Below are 26,433 nucleotides of genomic sequence, written 5' to 3' on the forward strand. Positions count from 1 at the left end.
TGGTCTTCTGCTCTGTTATCTGGATAAGTCCATCATCCTTGACAGAGGGGCCTCCTTATCTGAGTTCTTTGCATTCCTGATCTTCTCTGGTATTTGTCTTTATGCAAGAAGCTTTAAAGATTTTTTTTTTTTTTCTCTCTCTTTCCTATGCCTTTTGCGCCATGGCAGAGGTTTCTTAAAATTCAACACATGATTCTACAAACATGATACATTCATTTTGATACATTCATTTTTGATACATTCATTTTTGATACATTCATTTTGTTAGCTCAAGTGATCTCTGGAAGATCTCTTATTTCAATACGAGAGATGCTGAAGGAGTGCATTTCCCCAGCTGGTGAGAAACCTGCCCCTTGCCTTGAGGAGGGACAGTCTAATAGTACAGCTGTGGAACCCACAGATTTTACAACTGCCCAGGTGCCAGCAGAACCACAAAGGCAGTCACAGCCAGCAGAAGTTGTCTTGGTAGAAACAAGGAGGTCTAAGATGAAAGCAGAGCACCCAGATAGGGGTAGGAATGGAGGAACCTCACAACCCACAGGGGAGCCAGAGGTTGCGATCATCACCAAGTCCCTGACGTACGAAAGTCTCAGTAATCTGCACAAAGACATTGTAGGGCGACGTCGTGAGGCTTATACTACATGGTTACTCCAGGTCTAGGACCTTATGGGTACAGGCGTGCAGCTGGACGGTGGTGAGGCAAGGAACTTGGGACCCTTGACCCAGGACTCAGGTGTGAATCAGATTTTTGTACGGGAGCCAGGGTCACTTTTCCTCTGGGAGTGGCTTTTAATGAGTGTCAGGGAGAGGTTTGTCCACAGGGAGAGAATGCAGGAGCACCATCATAGAATGTGCTATAAGACCCTTGAGGAAGGGATCCAACAGCTGAGGGAAGTGGCAGTATTGGAGGTACTCTTTGGGAGGGATGGACGACACAATAATGACCCCGACAAGGTCAGGTGTACGGGACAAATGCTGTGGAGTCTAGCAAATCTTGGGCCATCTCAATACACCACCTTCATTGCAACAATCAATGCTGACGCTCACCGAGAGACAGTGGGCTCTGTTGCCAACAAACTTAGGAATTATGAGAGTATGATTAATGGCCCAATGCAGGCTCATATCTCAGCTGTGATTAAGGAGTTCAAAGAGGAGATGAAGGAGCATATGAGGAAGGTTAATGCAGCACCTGTGTGAGTCATAAGCCCCAAAGTCAGAGCCCAACATTCCCCAGCTAGACAGAGAAGGTCCACCCTAAGGGCTAATCTGTGGTTCTTCCTGTGACCATGGAGAACACATAGGGAGGTGGGATGGGAAACCCACTTTTGTCCTGGCAGCACGGGTCCGTCAACTCAAGGAGGGAACCTCTAACCGGGGGAGTTCCACCAAAGTGAAGGTAGCCTCAACCTCCCATGACCAAGCTTTTGGGTACGATCTGTCAGATCCCCTTGAAGGAACCTCTAGTATGGTGCCTCTGGTCATCAGGGTAGAGATGCCACCTACAAGTGGGCACAAGAATGAGGGGTGGATCTAACCATAAACAGTATTTCTCAGGTCATCCATGACTCTGAGACCTGTGCTGCCATCAAACAGGCCAAGCTGGTGAAGCCCCTGTGGTATGGTGGGCAGTGGTCCAAGTACAAGTATGGGGAGGCCTGGCAGATTGACCACATCACACTGCCCCAGACACACCAAGGCAAGCGCTAGGTGCTGACCATGGTGGAAGCCATCACTGGATGGCTGGAGACCTACCCTGTGCCTCATGCCACTGCCCGGAACACCATCTTAGGCCTAGAAAAGCAAGTCCTGTGGAGACATGGCACGCCTGAGAAAACTGAGTCTGACAAGGCCACCCATTTCAAGAACAGCCTTATCAACACCTGGGCCAGAGCACATGGTATCAAATGGATATATCATATTCCCTATCATGCTCCAGCTACCAGCAAAGTTGAACAGTGCAACAGACTCCTTAAGACTACCCGGAAGGCACTTGGTGAGGGAACATTTAGAAACTGGGAAATGAACCTGGCAAAAGCAACCTGGATGGTCAACACCCGAGGGTCCATCAATCGAGCTGGTCCCGCCCAGTCAGAACCCTTGCACACAGTAGATGGAGATAAAGTCCCTGTGGTACATATGAAAGGTATTTTAGGAAAAACTGTTTTGATTAATCCCACCCCAGGCAAAGACAAACCCATCCGTGGGATTGTTTTTGCTCAAGGATTGTTTTTGTTTTGGTGGGTAATACAGAAAGATGGGGAAACTCATTGCGTACCACAGGGAAACCTGGTCTTAAGTGAGAACTGGGTGTAAGATTTCATTGTGATGCAGATGGAAATAGAATAACGGGTGGATGATGTCCGGGCTTGTAAGATAAGCATGTGTTTTATTTGCCATCTGTTGGAGGTGGGGCAGGTATCTTCTGTTAAGGTGGGCAGTTTCCTTATCTCTTCCAAGAACAATGTCTCCCTTCGGAGAGGTATCTTCTGTTAATGGACCATTAAATGTCTGCACTACATCATCCCATTGTGAGATGCTCCATCCAGAGGGAGGAGCCAAGCACCCCTACCTGCATAATATTAGCACTTTTTGGGACATCAGGACAGCCTGAATTCCCAGAGGAGTAGCTTCTTCTCTGCTGGATTCCCAGAGAAGCAGTTCTTCCCCGCTGGATTCCCAGAGGAAGACTGGGCCCATCTACTCTATCACCAGACCTTCAGAGAAAACTACACCCTTCTACAGGATCACCACTCCAGCAGCATTTCATCTGCCACTCCAGGAGGAGCAGCCACCATTTAACTGGACCATTACCAACACCCTGACTCCTCAGGGTGTCAGGTTTTTGACTCTATCACTAGTTTTGTTTGTACTAACTGTATTTTTTTTTAATGTAGTTTTTCTCCTAATAAAGAACTGTTATTCCCATTCCCACATCTTTGCCAGAGAGCATTTTAATTTTGAAATTGTGATAATTCGGAGGGTGGGGGTTTACCTTTTCCATTTCATAGGAGGGTCTTACCTTCCTTCACAGACTCCTGTCTTTTCAAACCAAGACATTGCATCAGCCCATTCACGGAAAATGGCTAAAGATGTCTCTAGAACTTCACTGCTTTCACTGCTGCTTTTGTAACTCTTGGTATACCACCTGAAGTAAAGACAATGGCCCAGCTTATACTTCCTGCTGAGTTGCTACCTTTTTTGCCTTATGGGGAATTATGCACAAAACAGGTGTTCCTCATTCCTCAAAAGGCCAATCTGTCACTGAATGGGCTCATGGCTCCCTCAAGCGTCTCTTGGCACAATAGAAATGGGAGAGCAGAGAGAACAAGCCTTCGTATTATAATCAGCTGAGTATCCATTACGGCTGTGCAATCGTGTTTCCTTAACTGGGTCTTTGGGATTTTGAAATAAGGGAGTGGGTGTAAGGGAGGAAGAAAGCTGTCTTCCTCAAGGTAAACCCTTCACCCATGGCCAGTTTGCAGGACTTTTTGATCTGCTGGTCACGGTAGCCTCTCCTAACTGCTTTATTCTTAAGGCAAGGTATTTCCATGGTCTCTGCTCCTTCACAATTCCTACATCTATCCCTGTCACTCCTAGCTCTACTTTTCAATATATTTGCTACTCTTTAACTAAGGCATGTGATTTTTGCTAGCTAACTTGACTTCTTAACTAATTTTAGAATCTTAACTAAAATATGTAATCTTCTGCTATCTCAGTTATATTCCCAGCTGTCCCCTCGACTCATCCACAGTTTTCAATTATCCTAAATACATTTCCAGCTGACCCCTTGGCTCATTACGATGAGATAGGAGTGGAAACCACTTCCTACACTTGGGACACACATAGGGCCTCTCCCTGGTGTGAATCTTGTGGTGATTGATGAACTTGGAGATCTGCCCAAAGCCTTTCCCACACTCCCCAAACTTGTAGGGCAAATTGATTCCCCATCTGGATCACCTGGTGCCACATCAAGTCTGACCTCTGGAGCTCCGGCGGAGGCCCTTCCCACATTCCAAGCACTTGTGGGGCTTCTGCCCGCCATGAGTCGTCTCCACCATCTCTGAGTGCCAAATGGATCTTTGGCTGACTTCTAGGCACAGAGGGGCTCTTACCTCCTCACAACTCCCAGGGCTGGGTCTGCAGATCCTTCTTGTGTGGGATGCTGTCCTAGGTTGACTGTATGAAGCCTTTATCCCCAATCGTCTGCCCTGTTCATGTTGAATAATAAGTTCTACACCTTTAAGACTTGTTCCAGGAGGGAAGGGGGGGGTGGGAAGAAGCGCGGAGTTTGTTTTCAAGAACTGCACTCACTCCTCCACATTCCTGCTCCTGGACTGAGTTGTCTGCGTATAGACGGACAACGAGACTGAGCTCTCCTTTGTTTTTTTTCCTAGTCTAGTTAGCTTTAGCTAGCTGAGGCAAAGACGTTCCCTGGACTGTGGTTTGTTCCCTTTCTCTGGACCTGCTCTGGACTGCACACCAGAAGAGCAGCAGCGCTGGTGGCCCAGCGGCCGGGCCTGGGCCGTGGCATTTCCAGCGCCGGAGGGACTGAGCAGAGACTGAATGAGCCCAGCTGCGACCTGAGGGATCTTTCTGGGATTGTCTCTCTCTTGGAGTGGCAAGAAGTTTTGTTGTTCAATATTGTCTAAGTTTGCTAGTTTAATAAACAGGTTTTCTTCCACTTTTCTCCAAAGAGGTATCTTTCACAAACTGGTTGGGGGAGGGGCCAATTGAATCTGCTTTCCGGAAAGAACCCTTTTGGGGGTCTTTCCCTAAATTTGTCCTGAACCAGGACAGGCCGGATGCAGCTCCATGGATCACTCAGGCGGTGATTCCTGTCAGGATGAGAGAGGATCACAGTGTCACCCTGTCCCTGTCCCCATTCCACAGGACAGATGTGGCTGGAGCCCATGGGGAGCGGGACCTGCTCCAGAATCCCACCTGATCCCACCCCAATCCTGCTCCATCCCATCCCATCCATCCTGCCCTGATCCTGCTCCATCCACCCCACCCAATCCTGCACTGGAATCTCTCCCTGATCCCACTCCATCACTCCTGCCCCAATCCCGCTCCATCCATCACAAATTATCTCACTCCAGAACCCAGCCCCAATTCCACTCTACAATTCCCCCTGATCCCACTCTGGACCCCTGCTCTGATCCAGAATTCTTCCCTGATCCCAGTCCATCCATCCTGCCCTGATCCCCCTCGAATCCCACCCTGATCCTGCTCTGTACTTGCAGCTGAGCCATTAATTCCCACATCCTTTCCTGCAGAAAGAGAAGATCCATGAGATTCCAGCATGGATCACACACTGGGATTAACCCCAGGATCCATCCTGGGATCCGCACAGAGGGGACCCAGAGCTGGATCCGCCACTGGAACTCACCGGCTGCCACGTTGTATCCACTCCTGTCCCTCTTCCCTGTGGAAACAAAGTGGGATCAGCGTCGGTGGCACAGGATTCCCAGAACAGTGTGGCTGGATCCGTGCCCCTTCCCAATCTCCATCCCATGTGTTACCGGATTGGAGCTTCCAGACAACGACTGCAATGAGGACAACAAGGATGGCAGCGATGATGGACACAGCGACCGCCACGGTGAAATTGCTGCCAGACTTCGGCTCTGGGAAACGTGGGATAGTGAGGACGGGAATCCCCATTTGGGAATTCCAAATTCCCAATTCCCACATTCCCAGCCTCACCCCAAGCGAAGATCCCGGGCTCCAGCATTCCGGGATGCTCCACCCTGCACCGGTACTGCTCCCGCTCCTCCGGCAGCGCCTCGATCCTGGCCCAGGTGTGGAAGGTGCCGTCGCTGTTGGGAACGATCCCGCCCCACTCCGTCTCCTGATCCAAGGTTGTATTCTTCTTCATCCAGCTGACTGCAATGGTGTTGGGGTAGAATCCGTACGCGTGGCAGGACAGGATCAGCGTCCCATGTTCCTCTTTTCCAGACACGTGGACATCAGGGGGCTCTGGAATGGGATAATTGTGGAATTCATGCACGGAATTCCACGGGAATGGCATTGGGGCGAGCTCTGCCCATGGAATTCCCATTAGAATGGGACTGGGGTGAGCTGTACCCATGGAATTCCCATTAGAATGGGACTGGGGTGAGCTGTACCCATGGAATTCCCAGTGGAATGGGATGAGAGTGAGATCTGACCATGGATTTCCATGGGAATGGGACGGGGGTGAGATCTACCCTTGGAATTCCCACAGGAATTACCGTGTTCCCAAGTTCTCCATTCCCAAATGCCCGCAGGAATTCTGCTCCCACCTTTGCGCTCCAGCTCCTTCTGCCCATATCCAACGTATTTCCGGAGCCATTCCGGGCAGACGTGCTTCAGGTAATTCGTCCACCTCTCAGCCTCCTCCTCCTGCTCCCAGCGTCTCCTGGTGATCTCGGCAGCGCTGTCGGCCGCCACGAATCTCCCGGATCCCAGGTCAAAGGAGATGAAATCCCGCCCGTCGTAGCCACTGCGGTAGGATCCACAGACAGTCCCGTCAGACAGGAGGTCACAGCCATAAACACGCAGCCGTGTGTGGAGACCTGGAGGGATTGTACCCACAGAGACCCATGGAATTGTGTCCCGGCCACACAGAGCCCCATCCCAGCCCTATGGAGCTCCAGAGTCTGATGGAGACCCACAGAGCCTCATTCCAGCCCCCTGGATCCCCATGGATCCACGTCCCAACCCCACAGATCCCATCCCAGCCCCACGGATCCCATCCCAGCCCCACAGATCCCATTCCAGCCCCATGGATCCACATCCCAGCCCCACAGATCCTATCCCAGCCCCACAGATCCTCATCCCAACCCCATGGATCCCATCCCAGCCCCACAGATCCCATCTCTAGCCCCATGGATCCACATCCCAGCCCCATAGATCCTATCCCAGCCCCACGGATCCCATCCCAGCCCCACAGATCCACATCCCAACCCCATGATCCACATCCCAACCCCATGGATCCCATCCCAGACCCACAGATCCCATCTCTAGCCCCATGGATCCACATCCCAGCCCCATAGATCCTATCCCAGCCCCACGGATCCCATACCAGCCCCACAGATCCACATCCCAACCCCATGGATCCCATCCCAGCCCCACAGATCCACATCCCAACCCTATGGATCCCATCCCAGCCCCACAGATCCTATCCCAGCCCCAGAGATCCACATCCAAGCCCCACAGATCCTATCCCAGCCCCAGAGATCCACATCCCAGCCCCACAGATCCTATCCCAGCCCCAGAGATCCACATCCCAGCCCCACAGATCCTATCCCAGCCCCACAGATCCATATCCCAGCCCCACAGATCCATATCCCAGCCCCATAGATCCTATCCCAGCCCCACAGATCCCATCTCTAGCCCCATGGATTCACGTCCCAACCCGCTGGATCCCATCCCAGACCCACAGATCCAATCCCATACCCCATATCCCATCTCTAGCATCATGGATTCACATTCCAGCCCCACAGATCCCAGACCAGCCCCATGGATCCTCATCCCAGCCTCCCAGATTCCATCCCAGCACCATGGGTCCCCAATCCAGCCCCACTGATCCCATCCCAGCCCCATGGATCACATGATATTCCATCCCAGCCGAATGGATCCCCATTTCAGCCCCTTGGATCCCTGTGAATCCACAGCTGAGACCCACAGATACCATCCCAGACCCATGGATACTCATCCAAGCACTACAGATCCCATCCCAGCCCCACAAATTCAATCCCAGCCCCATGGATCCCCATCCCAGCCCCATGGATCACAAGATATTCCATCCCAGCCTAGTGGATCCCCATTTCAGCCCCTGGAAGTCCTCTGAATTCACATTAGAGGCCTATAGATCCCATCCCAGCCCAGCCCTATAGATCTCCATCTCAACCGCACAGATCCCCATTCCACCCCACAGATGCCATCCCAGCCCCACAGGTCCCATCCCAGCCCCAGAGATGCCATTCCATCCCCATGGATCCCATTCCACCCCACAGATCCCATCCCAGCGCCAGAGTTCCCACCCCAGCCCCACAGATCCCCATTCCGCCCCACAGATCCCATCCCAGCCCCACAGATCTGATCCCAGCTCTACAGATCCCCATTCCACCCCACAGGTCCCATCCCAGCCCCACAGATCCCATCCCAGCCCCACAGATCCCCATTCCACCCCACAGGTCCCATCCCAGCCCCACAGATCCCATCCCAGCCCCACAGATCCCTATTCCACCCCACAGATCCCATCCCAGCCCCATGGATCCCATCCCAGCCCCACAGATCCACATCACAACCCCACAGATCCACATCACAACCCCATGGATCCCATCCCAGCCCCACAGATGCCATCTCTAGCCCCATGGATCCACGTCCTAACCCAATGGATCCCATCCCAGACCCACAGATCCCATCTCTAGCCCCATGGATTCATGTCCCAACCTGCTGGATCCCATCCCAGACCCACAGATCCAATCCCAGACCCCATATCCCATCTCTAGCCTCATGGATTCACATTCCAGCCCCACAGATCCCAGACCAGCCCCATGGATCCTCATCCCAGCCTCCCAGATTCCATCCCAGCACTATGGGTCCCCAATCCAGCCCCACTGATCCCATCCCAGCCCCATGGATCACAAGATATTCCATCCCAGCCGAATGGATCCCCATTTCAGCCCCTTGGAACCCTGTGGATCCACAGCTGAGACCCACAGATACCATCCCAGACCCATGGATCCTCATCCAAGCACTACAGATCCCATTCCAGCCCACAGATCCCCATTCCACCCCACAGATCCCATCCCAGCCCCACAGGTCCCATCCCAGCCCCAGAGATTCAACCCCAGCCCCACAGATCCCATTCCATCCCCACAGATCCCCATTCTACCCCACAGATCCCATCCCAGCCCCACAGGTCCCATTCCATCCCCATGGATCCCATTCAATCCCCATGGATCCCGTTCTACCCCACAGTTCCCATCCCAGCCCCACAGATCCCCATTCCACCCCACAGATCCCATCCCAGCCCCACAGATCCCATACCGGCCCCACAGATCCCCATTCCACCCCAGAGTTCCCATCCCAGCCCCACAGATCCCATTCCACCCCACAGTTCCCAGCCCAGACCCACAGATCCCATTCCATCCCCATGGATCCCATTCCACCCCACAGATCCCACCCCAGACCCACAGATCCCATTCCACCCCACAGTTCCCACCCAGCCCCACAGATCCCCATTCCATCCCACAGATCTCATCCCAGCCCCACAGATCCCCATTCCACACCACGGATCCCATCCCAGCCCCACAGTTCCCATCCCAGCCCCACAGGTCCCATCCCAGCCCCACAGATCCCCATTCCACCCCACAGATCCCATCCCAGCCCCACAGATCCCATTCCACCCCACAGATCCCACCCCAGCCCCACAGATCCCATCTCTAGCCCCATGGATCCATGACCCAACCCGCTGGATCCCATCCCAGACCCACAGATCCAATCCCAGACCCCATATCCCATATCTAGCCTCATGGATTCACATTCCAGCCCCACAGATCCCAGACCAGCCCCATGGATCCTCACCCCAGCCTCCCAGATTCCATCCCAGCACTATGGGTCCCCAATCCAGCCCCATCGATCCCATCCAATCCCCATGGATCACAAGATATTCCATCCCAGCCGAATGGATCCCCATTTCAGCCCCTTGGATCCCTGTGAATCCACAGCTGAGACCCACAGATACCATCCCAGACCCATGGATCCTCATCCAAGCACTACAGATCCCATCCCAGCCCAACAGATCCCCATTCCACCCCACAGATCCCCATTCCAGCCCCACAGTTCCCATCCCAACCCCACAGATCCCATTCCACCCCACAGATCCCATCCCAGCCCCACAGGTCCCCATTCCTCCCCACAGATCCCATCCCAGCCCCACAGACCCCACTCACCCCCGCTCTGGTTGTACCGCTCCCGCAGTGTCTCCAGGTTCCTGGCATCCACGTGCTGGCTCTCCACACCAATCTGGGTCTGCCTATCCCAATATCCCGGCTCGGCTCCATCCTTTATCCACTGCGTCAGCGGCTCCGCCCTGCCCCGCTCGCTGTCGTAGCGCGTGAAGGGGATCCCATCCACAAACCCAATTTCCATGTACTGGGGGACCCCCGGGCTGGGCTCTGACACCGCCACATACAGGTAATGCAGGGAGTGGAGAACTGGGGGGAAACAGAGATTTGGGGCGGTTGAGGGGGTCATGGATCAGTGAAAGGGGAACTGGGAGAGCTGGGAAGGGGTTTGGGAATGCTGGGGCCAAGGAAAGGGTGTGCAGAGGTGGGAGAGCTGGGATGGACAGGAAAGGGCGTGCAGGGGGGTCCTGGTGTCCAGGAATGAGGGCTCAGAGGGATCCAGGGCTATGGAAGGAGCGTGCAGGGACTGGGAGAGGCGGGATGGGGGTTCCAGGGGATCCCTGTGCCCAGGAAAGGGCATCCAGGGGTCCCCAGTGCCAAGGAAAGAGGGGGCACAAGGTGGGCAGACCTGGGAATAGGAGGCTCAGGGGTCCTTGATGTAGAGGAAAGGGGGGGCTGGGGGCTGAGAAAAGCAGGAATGGGGGCCATGGGGGCTCAGAGACAAGGAAAAGGGGGGTCTGGGGAAGCCAGAATGGATGGGAAAAGGAGGCAGGCAAAGGGGAACTGGTAATGGATAAGGGGGTGCAGGGAGGTGCCAGTGCCCAGAACTGGAAATTCACGGGGGTCCCAGGGCCCACAATCCCCCTGGGACCCTCCCGGACCCCCTAGAGCCCCCCCACAAGATATGCCGGGAGTGAAGAATGGGGGGAACACAGAGACTGGGGAGCTGGGGGCATCCAAGGTCAGAAGTGGAACTGGAAGAGTCAGAAGGGTCTAAGGTTCAAGGAAGGGACTGGGAGAAGCAGGATGGGATCCAGGGGGTCCCTGGGCCCACAAAAGGGGGTCTAGAGGTCCCCGGTGTTGAGGGAAGTGGGGTCTGGGAGCTGGGAAAGGCAGGAATGGGGAGCCAGCGGGTCCCTGGTCTCGGGAAAGGGGGGCCTGGGGCTGGGAGAGGCGGGCGGATCCCGGGGACGAAGCTTCGGAAACGGGAAAGAGACCGAGGGAACGTGGGGGGATGGGACAGCTGAAAAGGGGAATTCCAGGGAGATCATCTGGATTCCTCTGGATCCCTGCAGTGGCCCCCCGAGATCCCTGGGGTCCCCGGGACCCTCTGGGACCCCGTTTCGGGAAGTGGTGGGAGTGGGAAGCAGGAGAGACACGGAAAGTTGGGAGATCTGGGGGGTCCAAAGGTCAAGGAAAACGGCGGGTCTGGGGTCTGGGAAAAGCAGGATGGCCGGAAAAGAGAGAGCAGGGGGTCCCCGAGCACTGTGGGGGTGCAGGGGGATCCCTTTCCCGGATAAGGGGGTGCAGGAGGGTCCCAGTACCAGGAAATGGAGATTCAGGGGTCTCCCAGTGCCCAGGAACGGGGGGTCAGAGAGGATTCCCTGCCCAGGAATGGGGGTTCAGGGGGGATCCTGTCCACGATTTGGGGTTCAAAGGGATCCTGACCCCCAGGAATGGGAGATCCGGTGGGTCCCGGGGCTGGATAAGGGGCTGCAGAGGGGTCCCACTGCCAGGAAATGAATGTTCATGGGGTCGATGCCGAGGAATGGGGGTTCAGGGGGTTTCCCTGCTCAGGAATGGGGGTTCAGGGGATTCTCTTCCCAGAATTCGGGGTTCAAGTGAGTCCCGGTGCCAGACAAGAGGGCACAGGGGGGTCCTGGTGTCGGAAATGGGCGTTCAAGGGGGTCCCGATGCTCAGGAATCGGGGCTCAGTGGATTCTGAGGCCCGGGAATGGCGATTCAGGGGGGTTTCTCTGACCAGGAATGAGGATTCAGGGGGATCCCAATGACAGATAAGGCGGTACAGGGGGTTCCGGTGCTGGCGAAGGGGATTGAAATGGGTCAGTGGATCCAAGATGGGGTTCAGGGGAGCTCCCCTGCCCGGTAACAGAAGTTCAGGAGGATCCCGGAGCCCGGAAATAGAAGTTCAGGGGGTCCCGGTTTTGGGGTTCCCACTCACCTTTCGTCGTGCTCCCCGGGTCCGCCTGGAGCCCCAGGAGCCCCAAGAGCAGCCCCAGCCGCAGCGCTGGAGCCATGGCGCTGCTCCGCTGCAGCCCCGAGCACTGCCCTGGCCCCGCCCCGGCCCTGGCCCCGCCCCCAGAGCCGCCTCCGGCCCCGCCATTGGCCCCGCTATTTCCTCTCCACCAATGGCAGCTGGCTCTGGTACTGACGTCACCGGTCGCCGGGTAGATCCCGGCCTCACAGGTTGGGACGCGGAAACGAAAGTGACCGGGGAGGGCGCGAGGGAGGGGGGACGGGGGAATTCCACAGAATTCCTCCGGATCCCCGCTGCGACCGCCCTGGAGCCCTCTGAGAACCACCTGGGGACCCCTGGGACCCCCCTTAAGAAAGCGCCGGGAGTGGAGAACTGGGGGTCACAGAAATTTGGGAGCTCTGGGGGTGCAAAGGTGACGGAAGAGGGCGAGTTTGGGGCCTGGGAGGGGCGGGATGCCCAGGGAGGTGGGCAGGGGGTACCAGAACACGGGAAGAGGGTCCAGGACGGGATCCCAGTCGCGGATAAGGGGGTGCAGGGGGTCCCTATGCCCAGAACCTGAGGTTCAGGGGTTCTCCGGTCAAGAAAAGGGGGGTGAGGGCAGTGGGGGGACCAGGGTGTCCCCGGGCCCAGGAAAGGGGTGCACGGGGCCCCGCTGTTGAGGAAGGTGGTGGGTGGGGGCTGGGGAAGGCAGAAGTGGGGGTCCAGGGGGTGCCGGGCTCAAGGAAAAGCGCGGGCTGGGGCTGGGAGAGGTGTCAGCGTCTCCCAAGCTGCGTCCCCGGGATCCGCTAAAGCGAGACCGGGGAAAGGGGAATTCCAGGGGATTCATTTGGATCCCACTGGATCCTCGCTGAGATACCCTGGGGCGTGGGGAAAACGCTCCGGGAGCCCCTGGAACCCCTTCCAGGAAACGCCGGGAATGGAAAATTGGGAGGACACAAAAATTTGGGAGATCTGGGGGTCCAAAAGCCGAGGAAAAGGCGGGACTGGGGCCTGGGAAGGGCGGGATGGCCGGGAATGGGGGTGCAGGGGGTCCCAGAGCACTGACGGGGGTGCGGGGAGATCCCAGTCCCGGGTTAGGGGGTGCAGGGGGGTCCCGGTGCTGGAGAAGGGAGTACAGGGGATTCCCCGTGCTCGAAAATGGGGGTTCAGGGTGTTCCTGTGCCGGGAAATGCGGGTTCAGGGGGAGTTTCCTTCCCGGAGTTCAGGGTTCAAGGGGGTCTCCATGATCGCGTTTCCGGGGGCGCCGGTGACCAGAAGTGGGGGTTCAGGGGTGTCCCGGTGCCAGGTGAGTGGGTACAGGGGTGTCCCGGTGCTCCCGAAGGGGTTGCAGGGGGGTCGGGGTGGCCGTAAAAGGGCGCTCAAGGGGGTCCACGTGCTCAGGAATGGGGGTTCAGGGGGATCTCATTGCCGGATAAGGGGGTGCAGGGACGTCTCGATGCTGGGGAGGGGGATTGAGGTTCGGAGGGCTTCCCCTGCCCGGGAACGGGGATTTAGAGGGGTCCCGGTGCCCGGAAATGGAAGTTCAGGGGGTCCGGGAGTTTCAGTTCTGGGGGGTCCCGGTTTCGGGGTTCCCACTCACCTTTCGTCGCGGCGCTCAGGTCCCCCAGGAGCCCCAGGAGCCCCAAGAACAGCCCCAGCGCCGGAGCCATCGCAGCCGCCCCGATCGCGGCTCCGCCGCAGCTGGAGAGACGCGAAAGCGAAAGTGCCGAGGGAGCGCTGGGGGAGGGGAAAAGGGGGAGGGGAAAAGGGGGAATTGCAGGGAACGGACCGGGATCCCCTCCTGGCACCCCTCCGGATCCCTCGGGGATCCATCTGGGACCCTCCACGGCCGCGCCCTGCGGGACCCCCGGGCCGGGCCGTGCTGAGCTCCCGGGCCCTGCGCTCCAGCTCTGCGCGGACCCCGCTGGGCTCGGCGCAAAGCCGGGCAAGCACCGGGAGCAGCGGATCCCATTTTTCCTGCGGGTGCGGGTCTGACCCTCGGCGGAGCGCGACTGGGCACTTGGACCTCGATCCCCGATTCCTTCTCTCTGCTGTTCTCTCCCGTTCCTTTGGGGGATCATAAATCCCAGAGCGGCTGCAGAGCCCCGTGCCCAGGCCGGGTTTCCCAGCAAAGGGAGGCATGGGGGTGATGTGCCCCGGGCTGGCTGGGAATGGGGGCCCGGGGGTCCCCGGGGTCACGGAAACGGGGGATCCAGGGGCTGGGAGAGGAGGATACCCGGGAAAGGGGGTGCAGGGGGGTGTTGGTGCAGGATAAGGGAGTGCAGGGGGGTCCCAGTGCCCGGGAATGGGGTGAAGGAGGGCAGAATCTGGGGAATGGCAGTGGCTGCCGGGAAAGGACCAGGACAGGCTGGGATGGACTGGGACAGACTGGGAAAAGAACCCACTGGGAGCAGAACTGGGGCACCAGGGATCATACTGGGATATACTGGGACCCTACTGAGGGCCACCGGGAACAACTGGGAACATGCAGGGGACAGTTGATATACTGGGAGAGACTGGAAGTGGTTTGGATCATCCTGGGACTGACTGGAATCATACTGGGAGTGATCAGATCTGTAGTAGGGGTGAATAGGAGAAACTGGAATAAAGCAGGGGGCAACTGGGATCACACTGGGAGCAGCTGGTCCATGCTGGGGTCATACTGGGATCATACTGGAACTGACGGGGTAACACTTGGAGTGACTGGCATTGTACTGGGAGTGTCTGGAAGTAACTGGGATCATACTGGAGGCGACTGGGATCAAACCAGACTCATACTGGGAGCATCTGGGAGTTACTGGGATCGTACTGGAGGTGACTGGACTTATACTGGGAGCGGTTGAGACCCAGTTGGGCCAAATGACATCGTGTAAGATGCGACTGGGTTCATACTGGAAGTCACTGAACTCAGGGGCCACATCGAACTCTTCCTGAGAAGGACTGAAAGGAACCATACCGGGGATGACTGGGAGCACTGGGACCGTGTTGGGGGCAACTGGGATCCTGCTGGGAGTGATTTGGACCATACCGGGAGTGACCGGGAACCACCGGCGAGGCGGCGGCAGCGGAGCTCGGAGGCGGCCCCGGCGCAGGTGGGAGCCGCGCTGGGCTCTGCGGGGGCTCGGGGCTGGCTGCGGGCGGAGGGGGCGGCAGGGGACTCCGGCGGCTCGCCGGTGCCGTGTCCGGCCCGTGCCGGCCCCGGGCTGAGGGCGCTGCGGGAGCGGCTGCCCGCGGTCTCCTTCCCGCCGGGGCCGGGCAGGAGCCGCTGCCGGAGCAGCGCTGGCTCGGCCCGGCTGCTGCGGGCAGGACGGAGGGGCTGCCCCGTCCCCGGAGGCTGCGCTGGGGCCGCTCCGAGCTGCGCCACCGCCGCCTCACCGGGCTCCGCTCATGGCGGCTCTGCGGAGCCAGGGGCGCCCTGGGGGCGGCACCGGGGCCGTGCTCGGGCCCGCTCTGGCCAATCAGCGCGCCAGAACCAGGAGTGACGGCAGACCCAGCCAATCGCGGCGAGGGCGGGCTCTGCACACGGCGCGGCCTCGCCTCCATTCCCCGAACTCCGGCGTTTCCCGGAGCCCGCGGGGGAGGAGCGGCCCCGCCTGGGCCCGGCCCGGGCAGGAGGCCCAGAGCCGCCGCTGCCCCGCACCGCCGGGAGCTCGGCTGACCGCTGTTATGGACGAATTCAATTGGGGAGGCCAAGTGTACATAAATCAATTAACAAGAATTTATTAAGCAAGCGGTATTAAGCAAAAGAAGAGCGCTGGGCGCCCGGGGAGCCTCTGCTCTGCCACGGCGCACCTTCCCCCTTTGACCTTTTTGTTTTTATAATCCCTTTTTTTTGTCCGTTGATGTATTTTCTCTCGATGCACTCTGTGCCGGTGCAATTGGTTGCTGGGGGTCTTTTTTTCTGCCCTTGGTGGTCATAGGAATGAAGACTCCTCATCTTCCTTGCAGATTGTCCTTGGCCTAAAAGTTAACTTGTATATAATTAGTTACACAGTCTTCTATGCTAGTTGCATTCCCTACTCAGTTCAAATTCTTACCTCCATTAATTTTCATTTTGATGAACAAAGACCTTTTTATTTATTACAATCCCCCCTTTTTCTCTTAACCAATTTCTTCATTAAAACGCTTTAACTCTTGGTAGCTTAAGACCAGGGTTTCATCTACTTCTAAGTCCCTGGGCAATGTTTCATACCTATCTCTAATAAGCATTAGATGAGCTGCCTCTAGTCTTCCTTTTATAAAAATATAAGTTCTGAAGGTTAAATTTAGTAACAACAATATTATGGGACCTGCAATCCCCCTTATACAGAATTTCTCCTTGAGTGCCATACCCCGGAGTTTTGCACCTCTCAGGTGAGACCTTTAAAAATTTATCTGGATGGGTGACAGCCAAGGCGGTTGCTATGGTTCCACAGCCCCAATACTCACACAGATATTCCCCAGGGTAATGACAATATCCCCTCCCAGGATTGGAACTAGGACACCAATAGGTAGCCTGGAGTTCAGGTTTACTCCATCCCCACATAGAGTTTGCCAAATCTTTGTTAGTAATAAAAAAAATGGGAGCTACAGTGGTGGCATTATACTTAACAACTTTCCCTTGGTCTGTTTTGGTCAGAGTCCAATTAAATGGCTGGTGTGCATAGTCCCCTTGTACAGGCCAGGTACAACATATAACTAATATGCACAGGATTTGCCAGCAAGGGTGGAGTCCAAACTGCCCCAGGGTTTGATTATCATTATCTCCCCATTCCCAGTGTTTGTTTTGACATGTTATTGCCTGGCTCACCTTTACCCTTGGGAGATCAGTATCCTTGAGGCAGTTCTTGAAATACTTTGAATTGTCCCATTTGAGGGCTCTTTCCTCCACCGCTTCTCATCCCTCTGCCTCGCTCGCCGACTCGGTTGCTCCGGGCCGCGAGGCGCACCATCTTCTCGGAGCAAGGATATTCTTCAGGAGGACCCAAACTCTGCTTTTGTTGCCTCTTTTTGAATGATTCCCAGCTTTTATCCTTCACTTATGGTGAGTCACACTGAATCCCAGGTAAAGTTTTCCAGCAATTCCCTTTTATAATTTGAACAATTAGGGGAATTGGTTCATTGGAGTGGAAACAACAATTTTCGGGTCTAGCCCCCTGAGTAAACACCTCCCACCACTCTTGGATTCCCTTGGTAGGGTCCCGTTCTCTTCTCCAATCCTTAGGACTGACTCTGTCAGTTCTCTTTCTAACTGATAACACCTTTACAAATACCCCTAGGAGGAGTGCCTCTGTAACTATGGACCCATCACCGTTCCTGGCAAAGTTTACAAATATAGCATACAAAAGGGTAACAATCACAATCCTTATTTGCACAATATACTCTAAAATCATTAGTTATAGGATATCCATAGTCCAATATCTCACTGTACCAGCTGGTTGGTACAATTCTTACTGAGTCCATTCAGTCCATTTAACTGTGACCTTAAGGTCCCCGGGCTGGCTGGTTATTCTCCAGGGCTCTTGGGCAGCAGCAGGAATCGCTCCCTTTATTCGGCTCGCATGGGTCCACCCCTTCTCGGCGGTTCTGACTGCAGTTTCTGTAGTGAGTAAAACAACATAGGGGGCTTCCCAGTTTGGGGTTAGTGAGGTTTCTTTCTAGGTTTTTTATTAACACCTTATCACCTGGATTTATATTATGGATTGCTAGGTCTAAAGGAGGTTGTTGCACTAGTAACCCAGCTCTTCTAAGCCCTTCCTGAGCCTTCACAAGTTGCATGACATATTGGTTAATTTGTTGATTACTTATTTCAGGGTGATCTATAGGAGAATCTATGTCATAAGGCATCCCGTAAAGCATTTCAAATGGAGAAATTCCAATATCGGTTCTGGGCTGAGTTCTTATATTTAACAAGGCTAAAGGTAAACATTTTACCTAAGATAACTGTGTTTTATACATCAATTTAGTTAGTTGTTTCTTAATTTTCCCATTTACCCTTTTCACTTTACCTGAGCTTTGTGGATGCTGGGGAGTATGATATTGCCACTTTGTTCCTAGAGCTGTAACTACTTCTTTAACTATTTTGGAGGCAAAGTGTGGCCCTCTGTCTGAGTCTATTACTTCTGCTAGTCTGTAGCAGGGGATTATCTCTTCTAATAGTATTTTTACTACTGTTTGTGTAGTTGCCCTGGAGGTAGGGAATGTCTCTACAAAGTGAGTCAAGTGATCTATTATCACCAATAAGTGTTTATACCTTCCTACTTTAGGCAAATCAGTAAAATCAATTTGAATGTGGGAAAACAGTCTATGTGCCAATTCCTGTGCCCCCCATTTCCCACACCACTCAGGATTTCTCACACCTGGGTCTACTCCTGGGTCAGGGGTCTCTTCAGCCCCTCTAGAAATCTCAGCCCTCATTCTAGAGAGACTGCAGACTGTAGAGAGAAAGCTTACCAGATTAAACACCAGGAAGATAGTCTCTTTAACAGTCAGGGGAAACAGAACATTCTCTAATAGGGAGCTGAGAGATTCAGAGGAGAAGAAGGAAAGCAACGGCTGAAAAGCCTCATCCCCTGCTTCCCCTCTAACAAACTGGCTGCACAACCATGACTATGAGCCATGCATTCCTGGAACAGACTTCAGCACCTTCATAAACCCCTGAAAGCCATGACACCCAAGCCCAGCCTGATGGATATTCTGGTCAGTGCCCTTCTACTCCAAAAACTACGTATTAGGGACAATACCAGAGCTATTCCTGAATAAGAAAATAAACCTAGGGACCATAGAGGGATTAAGATCTCAAAAAACCCTAGGGACCACAGACACATGCAGGCCTTCACCCCAAGAGACACTATGAATTCAAACAACATAGGCAGTAACTGCTCCATACTAACACAAAGTAATTGGAACAAAAATATTATTAGAACAGGGTTTTTTTCCACTCTCTCCAGCCATGAGATGGGCAGCAAAATATTTGTCCTTGTTTAGGGCAAATTTGGGAGAAAAACCTCTGGAAGGAGCCCCCAGAAAACAAACCCCCATGGCCCCTCCCCATCCACCTGATTCAGGAACAATTTTCTTGGAGAGAAGTGGAAAAGAACCTGTTTATTTAACAAACAAAACACTCCCCAGCACTAAAAAAATAACAACACCAGATGACAAAAAAACTCTTTCACCACTCTGCAGAGATGACAAATCCAGAAAGTCTCTCCTGGAGGTGGTCGCCCGGGTCTGGGCGCTGGGGATTGCTCTGGGCACTGGGGATGGCTGCTGCAGATCACAGAGCGCAGGCTCCTGGTGCTCCTCGGGGTTCCCAGGTCCCAGTCCAGAGCAGGTTGGATGGTATTCAGGAAAGGGAAAGGAAAAAAAAAAAAAACAGTCTAGGGAAAGAATTGGACTGCTTAGCTAAACTAATTTAAAAAGCAAAGGCAAAAGCAAAAGCCAGCAAGCAAAGCAAGCCAGCCAGCACTGGCCTCTTCTAGACAGCAGAGCATGGGGGGAGGTGGGCCAGCTGATAACAAGGCAAAACAAACCTTCACTTTCTGAGTCAGTTCTGAAAGCACAGAACAGAATATCAAACATAAACAGAACACACGATTGGAGATACAAACACCATAACGTCACCCTAGGACATTCCACCCCGTATCTCCTTATCTTCAACATCATGCAAAAACTCCATCAAGTTAAAACTTTCATCTTTCACTTACTCATACATATTTCCTTCCATCTCACTTGCTCATACCTTTGACACTTACACATTTCCTCCTATTTCACTTGCTCAAACCTTTGACACTTACACATTTCTTTCTGTCTCATGTCTGTGTGTTTTCATGTACAGACACTGGCAGTAACACCCAGCAAACAGTGATATTTGCACGAGTCTCACCCCACAATCAGATTCCCCTGAGGTACACATCGTGTTGCTCCATCTCTCTGCATAATCCACCATGTACAACCTGGTCCCTGAGCAAAGACAATCCCACAAATGGGTTTGTCTCTACTCGAGGCAGAATTGATCCACACTGATTTCCCTAACAAACCTCTGACATGTGCCACTGGGACTTCTTGTGGGACGGATGGGTGGATTTTGTCTGGAGGATTTGTGCCATCTCCATCTCCATCTCCATGCAGAGCTGGTCTCATCTTTTGGGTCTTCTGTGCTGGTCTCAGGATTTTTTGCCACTGGTATATTTGTTGGTCCAAGAAACAGTTTTAGAAATTTCCCTGGGAGCCACCTGGGTCCTGATAGTGTTGAGATATAGGCATGTCGCTGTGGGACACGTGAAAGCACAACGCAGACCACCTGCTGCTTGCAAGGTAAAAAAGGAACGTTTATTATCTGACTTTGTCTTTTATACCTTCCCAAGGGTGACATTGGATTGGAGAGTGAATGGGCCACCTCTCCAAAGACATTGGACAAACTACTAGTACATTAAGTGTTCTCCACCCCCATAAAAGAATGTAAACAATACGTTGTTTACAGAAATTGTGTGAGAAAGTTCTCCAAAGGAATGTAAACTCAGAAGGCTTTAGGAAGTCTTAAGAATCAGGGTGACATCGGCATATCCTCTTCCCCAAGTTATTAAAGGGAAAGACTAGAAATGTGTTTGGTGTCTGGGTCCTTGATCAGCACCAGCACTTTTTCAACTAGTTTTCCTTGGGATGAGTTGGAAAAGTGCTAGAGGAAAAGCTGTTCAAAAAATTTATTGCATAAAGAGCCTTACAGAGCATCTTAAATGCAGCGGTTGTCCCTGTCCCTCCCTGATTGAGGACCCATTTAAGGGTAGAATGGGCTCTTTCAATGACGGCTTGGCCGATGGGAGAATGAGGTATACCCATATTGTGCTTTGCCCTGCACTGATTGAAGAAGTCTTTGAGCTTAGGGAGGTATAAGCCAGACCATTGTCTGTTTTAATCTCTCTGGGGACTCCCAAGGTGGCAAACAAAAGGAGAAGGTGCCTGATGGTTTCTTTGGCGCTTTCTCCTGCCCAGGCCAAGACAAATACTGCACCTGAGAATGTGTCAGTTGACACATGTAAGTATTTGGATTATCCAAAGGCAGGGTAATGTGTAACTTCTGTTTGTCACAATTGGCAGCTGTTCAGGCCTCGGAGGCTAACCCCTAAGGCTAAAGGTGGAATTTTATAAACTTTGCAATCTGAGCAGGTGGACACCATTGCCCTGGTTTGATCCTGAGGTAGTCTGAATGTTTGCATTAACGCAGGAACATTTTGATGAAAGAAATCATGGCTTAGTTAGGCCTGTGAAAGGATATCTGGCATGTTGGCATGGTGCACAGACATGGCCAGGGCATCTGCTCTATGGCTGCCTTCCGCAAGGGGTCCTGGGAGGTCGGTGTGCGACCTCACATGCATAATGTGAAACAGGTGCTTTCAGTAGGAGAGGAGGTATATTAATTCTGAAAGCAACTTGTAAAAATTTGGGTTTGTCACCTCCCTTAATAACTAATGTTCTGCCCTCATAGCTACTCCAGCAACATAGGCCAAATCAGTGACTAAATTAACAGGTTCTTGGAACCTCTCTGACACGGTGCCAGAGTCTCACAGCTAGCTCAGTCACCCCACAGCACCATGCTGAGAGTGGGACCCACCCCAGAAGCAGGGTGATCTGGGGTGCAGCTTAGAGTGAAAGCTCTGCAGCACTTGGATGAAACAGGCACAGAGTGTGGAGGCAAGGATGAGGAGGAGGCTGTCAGTCTGGGTTCCAGGGAAAGGTTTATTTGAGGGAAGATCCAAGGACAAAGAGCCCTGATCAGAGGTTTGCAGACACCTTTAAACAGGGGACGTTTAATAGGATAGTACAAAGCTTCAACCAATTAGGGATATCCTGGGGAGGAGCAAAAGGTGGGGTCTTACAGTGTATCAACCAATGAGGGAGATGAGGGGAGGAGAATGGGTCACATAGTCCAATGGGGCGTTGAGGATGAGGGAATTTCCAAAGGGGAGGTCCAAGCCAGGGTGGTACAAAGAGAGATTGGCAGGGAACTTGCTAGAACAAGGGGCTGGTATGAAGGGGGATTGACATGCATGGGCGGGGCTGAGGGAGGATTGACACAGAACATTCGAGAGCAGTGGGCAGGGTTAGTGTTGGAACTCAAAATGTCTCTCAGACATTTTTAGAGGTTCCAGGCCGTGGTCAGAAGCATTTTAGACCCTGACAGGCAGCTGGAAACAGCTGTGATTTTGAGTTTGAGCCATGGAATGAGTTACCAACTTTGGAGGTGGAACAAGCAGTCACAAAAGGTTAGATGGTATAGTAAAAGTATTTACAAAACAGAGGGAAATTTTTTTAGTATTGTACAGGGGGGTTTTAGCACTTGTACAGGGGGGCTTTTACTTTGTACATGGGGTCAGAAGTTCTAACATGGAGGAAAGTGGGCTGATCCTGTTCTTCCTCCTTCTTCCTTGTCTCCATGTTCTTGGTGATGTTGGCACTCACAGATTGGTTTAGAGTAAAAAAGTGCTTTGTAATATAGGTAGTAGGTATTGGGGGGAAAACTATAAACATGTAATATGTAATATATCATATAAAAGATAGCAGCAGCCCTGGGCGGGGGGAGAGAAGAAGAAGACAGCAGACAGAGAGGATGTCAGGGTGTGTGTGTGCCTCTGCCCAGGCCGCTGACCAAGCAGCTGCAGCCCGAGAAGACAATCTTTTAGATAATTAACAATAAACTGCCTTGAGACTGAACAACAAAAGGCTGCGCAGTTTTTCTTTGGAAGCATGGGTTGGAGGAGGAATTTCACCACCACATGGGACCCCAGACCAAGCCTGGGGTTCCCACAGGTTAGGTGAGACAGACAACTCAGGGGAAGATTACAATTTCAGGGACAAACCATTAACTCTGGGGAATAAGGGGGATACAGAAAAGTCCATTAAATGTAAACATGCACCATAACACCTCTCAAAGGCTCAGATTATGGCAGCAAGTTCATCCATTTGAGGGAACCCCTCAACAATTTGGACATCAGACTCCCAATTCTGGATCAAAGGATACCTCCAAGTCATCACTGATGTGTGGGTTGCTCCTGAGCTGTCTGTGAAAATTGTCAATGCCTTTAGAGGTTTCCTACTTTGGACTAGTTTTGGGACCAAATTAAAAACTTAATTGAACAGCTTATGACTTGGTGGATGGATGGATATTTGGCCTGGGTAGCTATTCAGGGAGAGCTGAAGGTGTTTGTCCGGAGCAAATTGTCCAGACCTCTAGCTGTCAATGGCACAGATATGCATGTGAAGTCACACCCAGCAGGGGTACGATGGTGTGCTCATGGATCCAAAGTCCCAGGTAAATCCAAGGGCAGGTATGTTGGATTTTGTCCTCCCAGATTTCAAATCTGGCTTCCTCAATTGTCTTGATGGTCTTGGAAAGAACTATATTAAGGTAAGTCTCTTCCTGGGCACAAATAAGAGTATGTCTCAGGTTTAGCTGGGTATTAATTACTCGGTGTTGAATTACCATCTGCTAAAGGTGGGGCAGTTATCCTGTTAATTGGGCACTTTTCTTTATCTCTTCCACAACCAATCCTCCCTCCAGAGAAGCATCTACTGTTAATGAGCTATTGAATGTCACTGCATGACTGATAAAAATTACATCATCTCATTGTAAAATGCTCCACCCAGAGGGAGGAGCCAAGCATTCCTACCTGGATATAATCTGATATTTGGAACACCAAATCAGCCTTTTCCCACCGGATTCCCAGAGGAGCAGCTTTCTTCCTTACTGGATTCCCAGGCCCATCTACACCACCACTGGACCTTCAGAGGAAGACTACATCCTTCTGCAGGATTACTGCTTCAACAGAACCACAGCTGTCACTCCAGGAGCACTGAGCCACCATTTAATGGGACTGATACCACCACCCTGACCCAGAGGGTGTCAGGTCATATTCTGACTCTTTCAGTCGTTTGGGGATTTTTTTTTGTTTGTACTATTGCATTTGTACTTTTAGTTTTCCCAGTAAATAACTGTTATTCCTAGTCCCATATCTTTGCCTGAGAGTCTTTTAATTTCAAAATTATAATTCAGTGGGAGGGCGTTTACATTTTTCATTTCACAGGAAACTCCTGCCTTCCTTAGCAGACACCTGTCTTTTCAAACCAAGACAGAATGTCATCCATATAATGTAGGATGATGGCATCTGGGATGGCCTTTCGGATGGAAGACAGGACATGGGCCACGTACCACTGGCATATAGACAGCGAGTTTTGCATTCTTTGGGGGAGGACTCACCAGTGGTACCTCTTCCGTCGTGTCTGTCTGATCAGGGAGGGGACTGGAAAGGCAAATCTGGGAGCATGTTGAGAATGGAAAGGGATGCTAAAAAAGCAGTCTTTGATATCAATGGCTGCCAGTGTCCAGTCACGAGGAACATGGAGGGAAAAGGAAGACTGCAAGGGACCCAAGTCCTCAATGACCTTATTAATTTTACAAAGGCCATGGAAGAGCCTCCACCTGTCCTTGCCAGGCTTTTTAAGAACAAAAACAGGGGAATTCCAAGGGCTGTTTGTAGGTATGATGTGGCCCTTGGAAAGCTGCTCCTCCACAAGGAGCTCGAGGGTACATAATTTCTCCATTGAGAGGGGCCACTGATCCACTCATGCTGGGGTGTCAGTCTTCCAGGTGAGTAGTGTGTTGGTGCACTCTGCAGTGGCCCCAGCTAGAAATCCCAGGATGGAGGTGGGATTTCTAGCAGAGCTCCCCATTGAGACAATACATCCCTGCCCCACAGGGTGATGTCAGAGTGACTACAAATGGCCTGATGCTGGCAGTTTGACCCTCTGGTCCCTCTAGTATGATAGCATGTTTGCTTCTCATGGAGACAGCGGCTCCTCCAGTGCACAAGATGACTCCAGTGACAGGAGTCAGCTCCCTGTTTGGGGGCCATTTAGGTCGTGTGATAATAGTAATGTTGGCCCCTGTGTCCACCATCCCTTCGAGGTAGATGTTATTACCTTTATTTGACAGGCTGCACTCTATAAGGGGTTTTTCTTGGCCCATGATGTCAACCCAAAATGCCATCAGCTGCTCCAGGATATTGTCCCTGTTTAATAGCAATAAAATGGCTTGGGGGATCACAGTCTCTTTGCGCAGGAAGTATGGTGGTTTTGTGCAGCAGACAGTGACTGTGATTTTGTTGGTTGGCCCAACAGGTTGTACTTGTTGGTATAACGTGTATTTAACTTGGTCCATCGTCCTGGCTTGTAAGATGAGCATGTATTCTATTTGCCATCTGTTGCAGGTGGGGCAGATATCTTCTGTTAAGCTGGGCAGTTTCCTTATCACTTCCAAGAACAATGTCTCCCTCCAAGGAGATATCTTCTGTTAATGGACCATTAAATTACTCACTGCATGACTGGTAAAGTTACATCATCCCATTGTGAGATGCTCCACCCAGAGGGAGGAACCAAGCCATCCTACCTGCATAAAATCAGCATTTTTTGGGAAACCAAGACAGCCTCTTCGCTGCATTCCCAGAGGAGCAGCCTCTTCTCTGCTAGATTCCTAGAGGAGCAGTTTCTTCCCTGCTGGATTCCCAGAGGAAGACTGGGCCCATCTACTCTATCACCAGACCTTCAGAGAAAACTATACCCTTCTACAGATCACCGCTTCAGCAGCAATTCATCTGCCACTCCAGGAGGAGCAGCCACCATTTAACTGGACTATTACCAGCACCCTGACTCCTCAGGGTGTCAGGTTTCTGACTCTATCAGTAGTTTTATTCATATTAATTAATTTTTTTTATTTAGTTTTTTTTCCTAGTAAAGAACTGTTATTCCCATTCCCACATCTTTGCCTGAGAGCCTTTTAATTTTGAAATTGTGGTAATTTGGAGGGAGGGGTTTACCGTTTCTGTTTCACAGGAGGCTCTTCCCTTCCTTCACAGATTCCTGTCTTTTCAAACCAAGACAGATTTTGGCGCCCAATGTGGGGCTTGAGGGCATTGAGAGGGAAAAAGGATTAACAGTTCTTAAGTAATTAAATTTTGTGTGTGTGTGTGTGTGCTGCTATAGACATATCTTTAAGTGTCACCATATGGTCTAGTTTACCTTGGTTTGGGTGGCATGTGGTTGCAGCTGTATTTCTCTTATTTGCAGGTCCTTATCTAAACATTGGTCCTATAACTAAGGCTACTGTGTCTGTTATCCAGTTTGGCTTATGGGTTAATAAGGTGAGGAATTCATGGATCTTTAATTCCCTCTGGAAGGCAGGTACATGGATTCAGAGCTATCACACGCTATGTTTTTGGGGTTACTTTAATCATGGTACCTACTGTGAGGAAATGACACTGGGGGAAACTTTCTCCCAACTTTTTAACCATCTTTTTGGGTCTGCTTCAC

The 26,433-nt window shown here is 52.4% G+C and overlaps 1 protein-coding gene across 3 annotated transcripts; it reads right to left on the reverse strand.

The window, feature by feature from the left end:
- Window positions 1-4,641: 4,641 nt before the first annotated feature.
- LOC144247664 (class I histocompatibility antigen, F10 alpha chain-like) lies at window positions 4,642-13,840 on the reverse strand. 3 transcript variants are annotated; one of them, XM_077789003.2, is made up of 7 exons: window positions 12,079-12,235; window positions 9,942-10,205; window positions 6,282-6,554; window positions 5,704-5,976; window positions 5,523-5,624; window positions 5,390-5,425; window positions 4,642-4,835 (listed from the first exon to the last, which is right to left on the reverse strand). In XM_077789003.2, exons 1-7 carry the CDS (start codon window positions 12,152-12,154, stop codon window positions 4,822-4,824), a joined length of 1,038 nt encoding a protein of 345 aa, XP_077645129.2. In that variant the 5' UTR covers window positions 12,155-12,235; the 3' UTR covers window positions 4,642-4,821. The 3 variants fall into 3 exon arrangements, with proteins under 3 accessions (XP_077645129.2, XP_085421403.1, XP_085421402.1); XM_085565277.1 differs by lacking the exons at window positions 4,642-4,835; window positions 12,079-12,235 and adding exons at window positions 4,966-5,270; window positions 13,694-13,840; XM_085565276.1 differs by lacking the exon at window positions 4,642-4,835 and adding an exon at window positions 4,972-5,270.
- Window positions 13,841-26,433: the final 12,593 nt, after the last annotated feature.

Source organism: Lonchura striata, chromosome 35 (assembly GCF_050655825.1).
Source record: "Lonchura striata isolate lonStrDom1 chromosome 35, ASM5065582v1, whole genome shotgun sequence".
NCBI classification, from domain to species: Eukaryota; Metazoa; Chordata; class Aves; order Passeriformes; family Estrildidae; genus Lonchura; species Lonchura striata.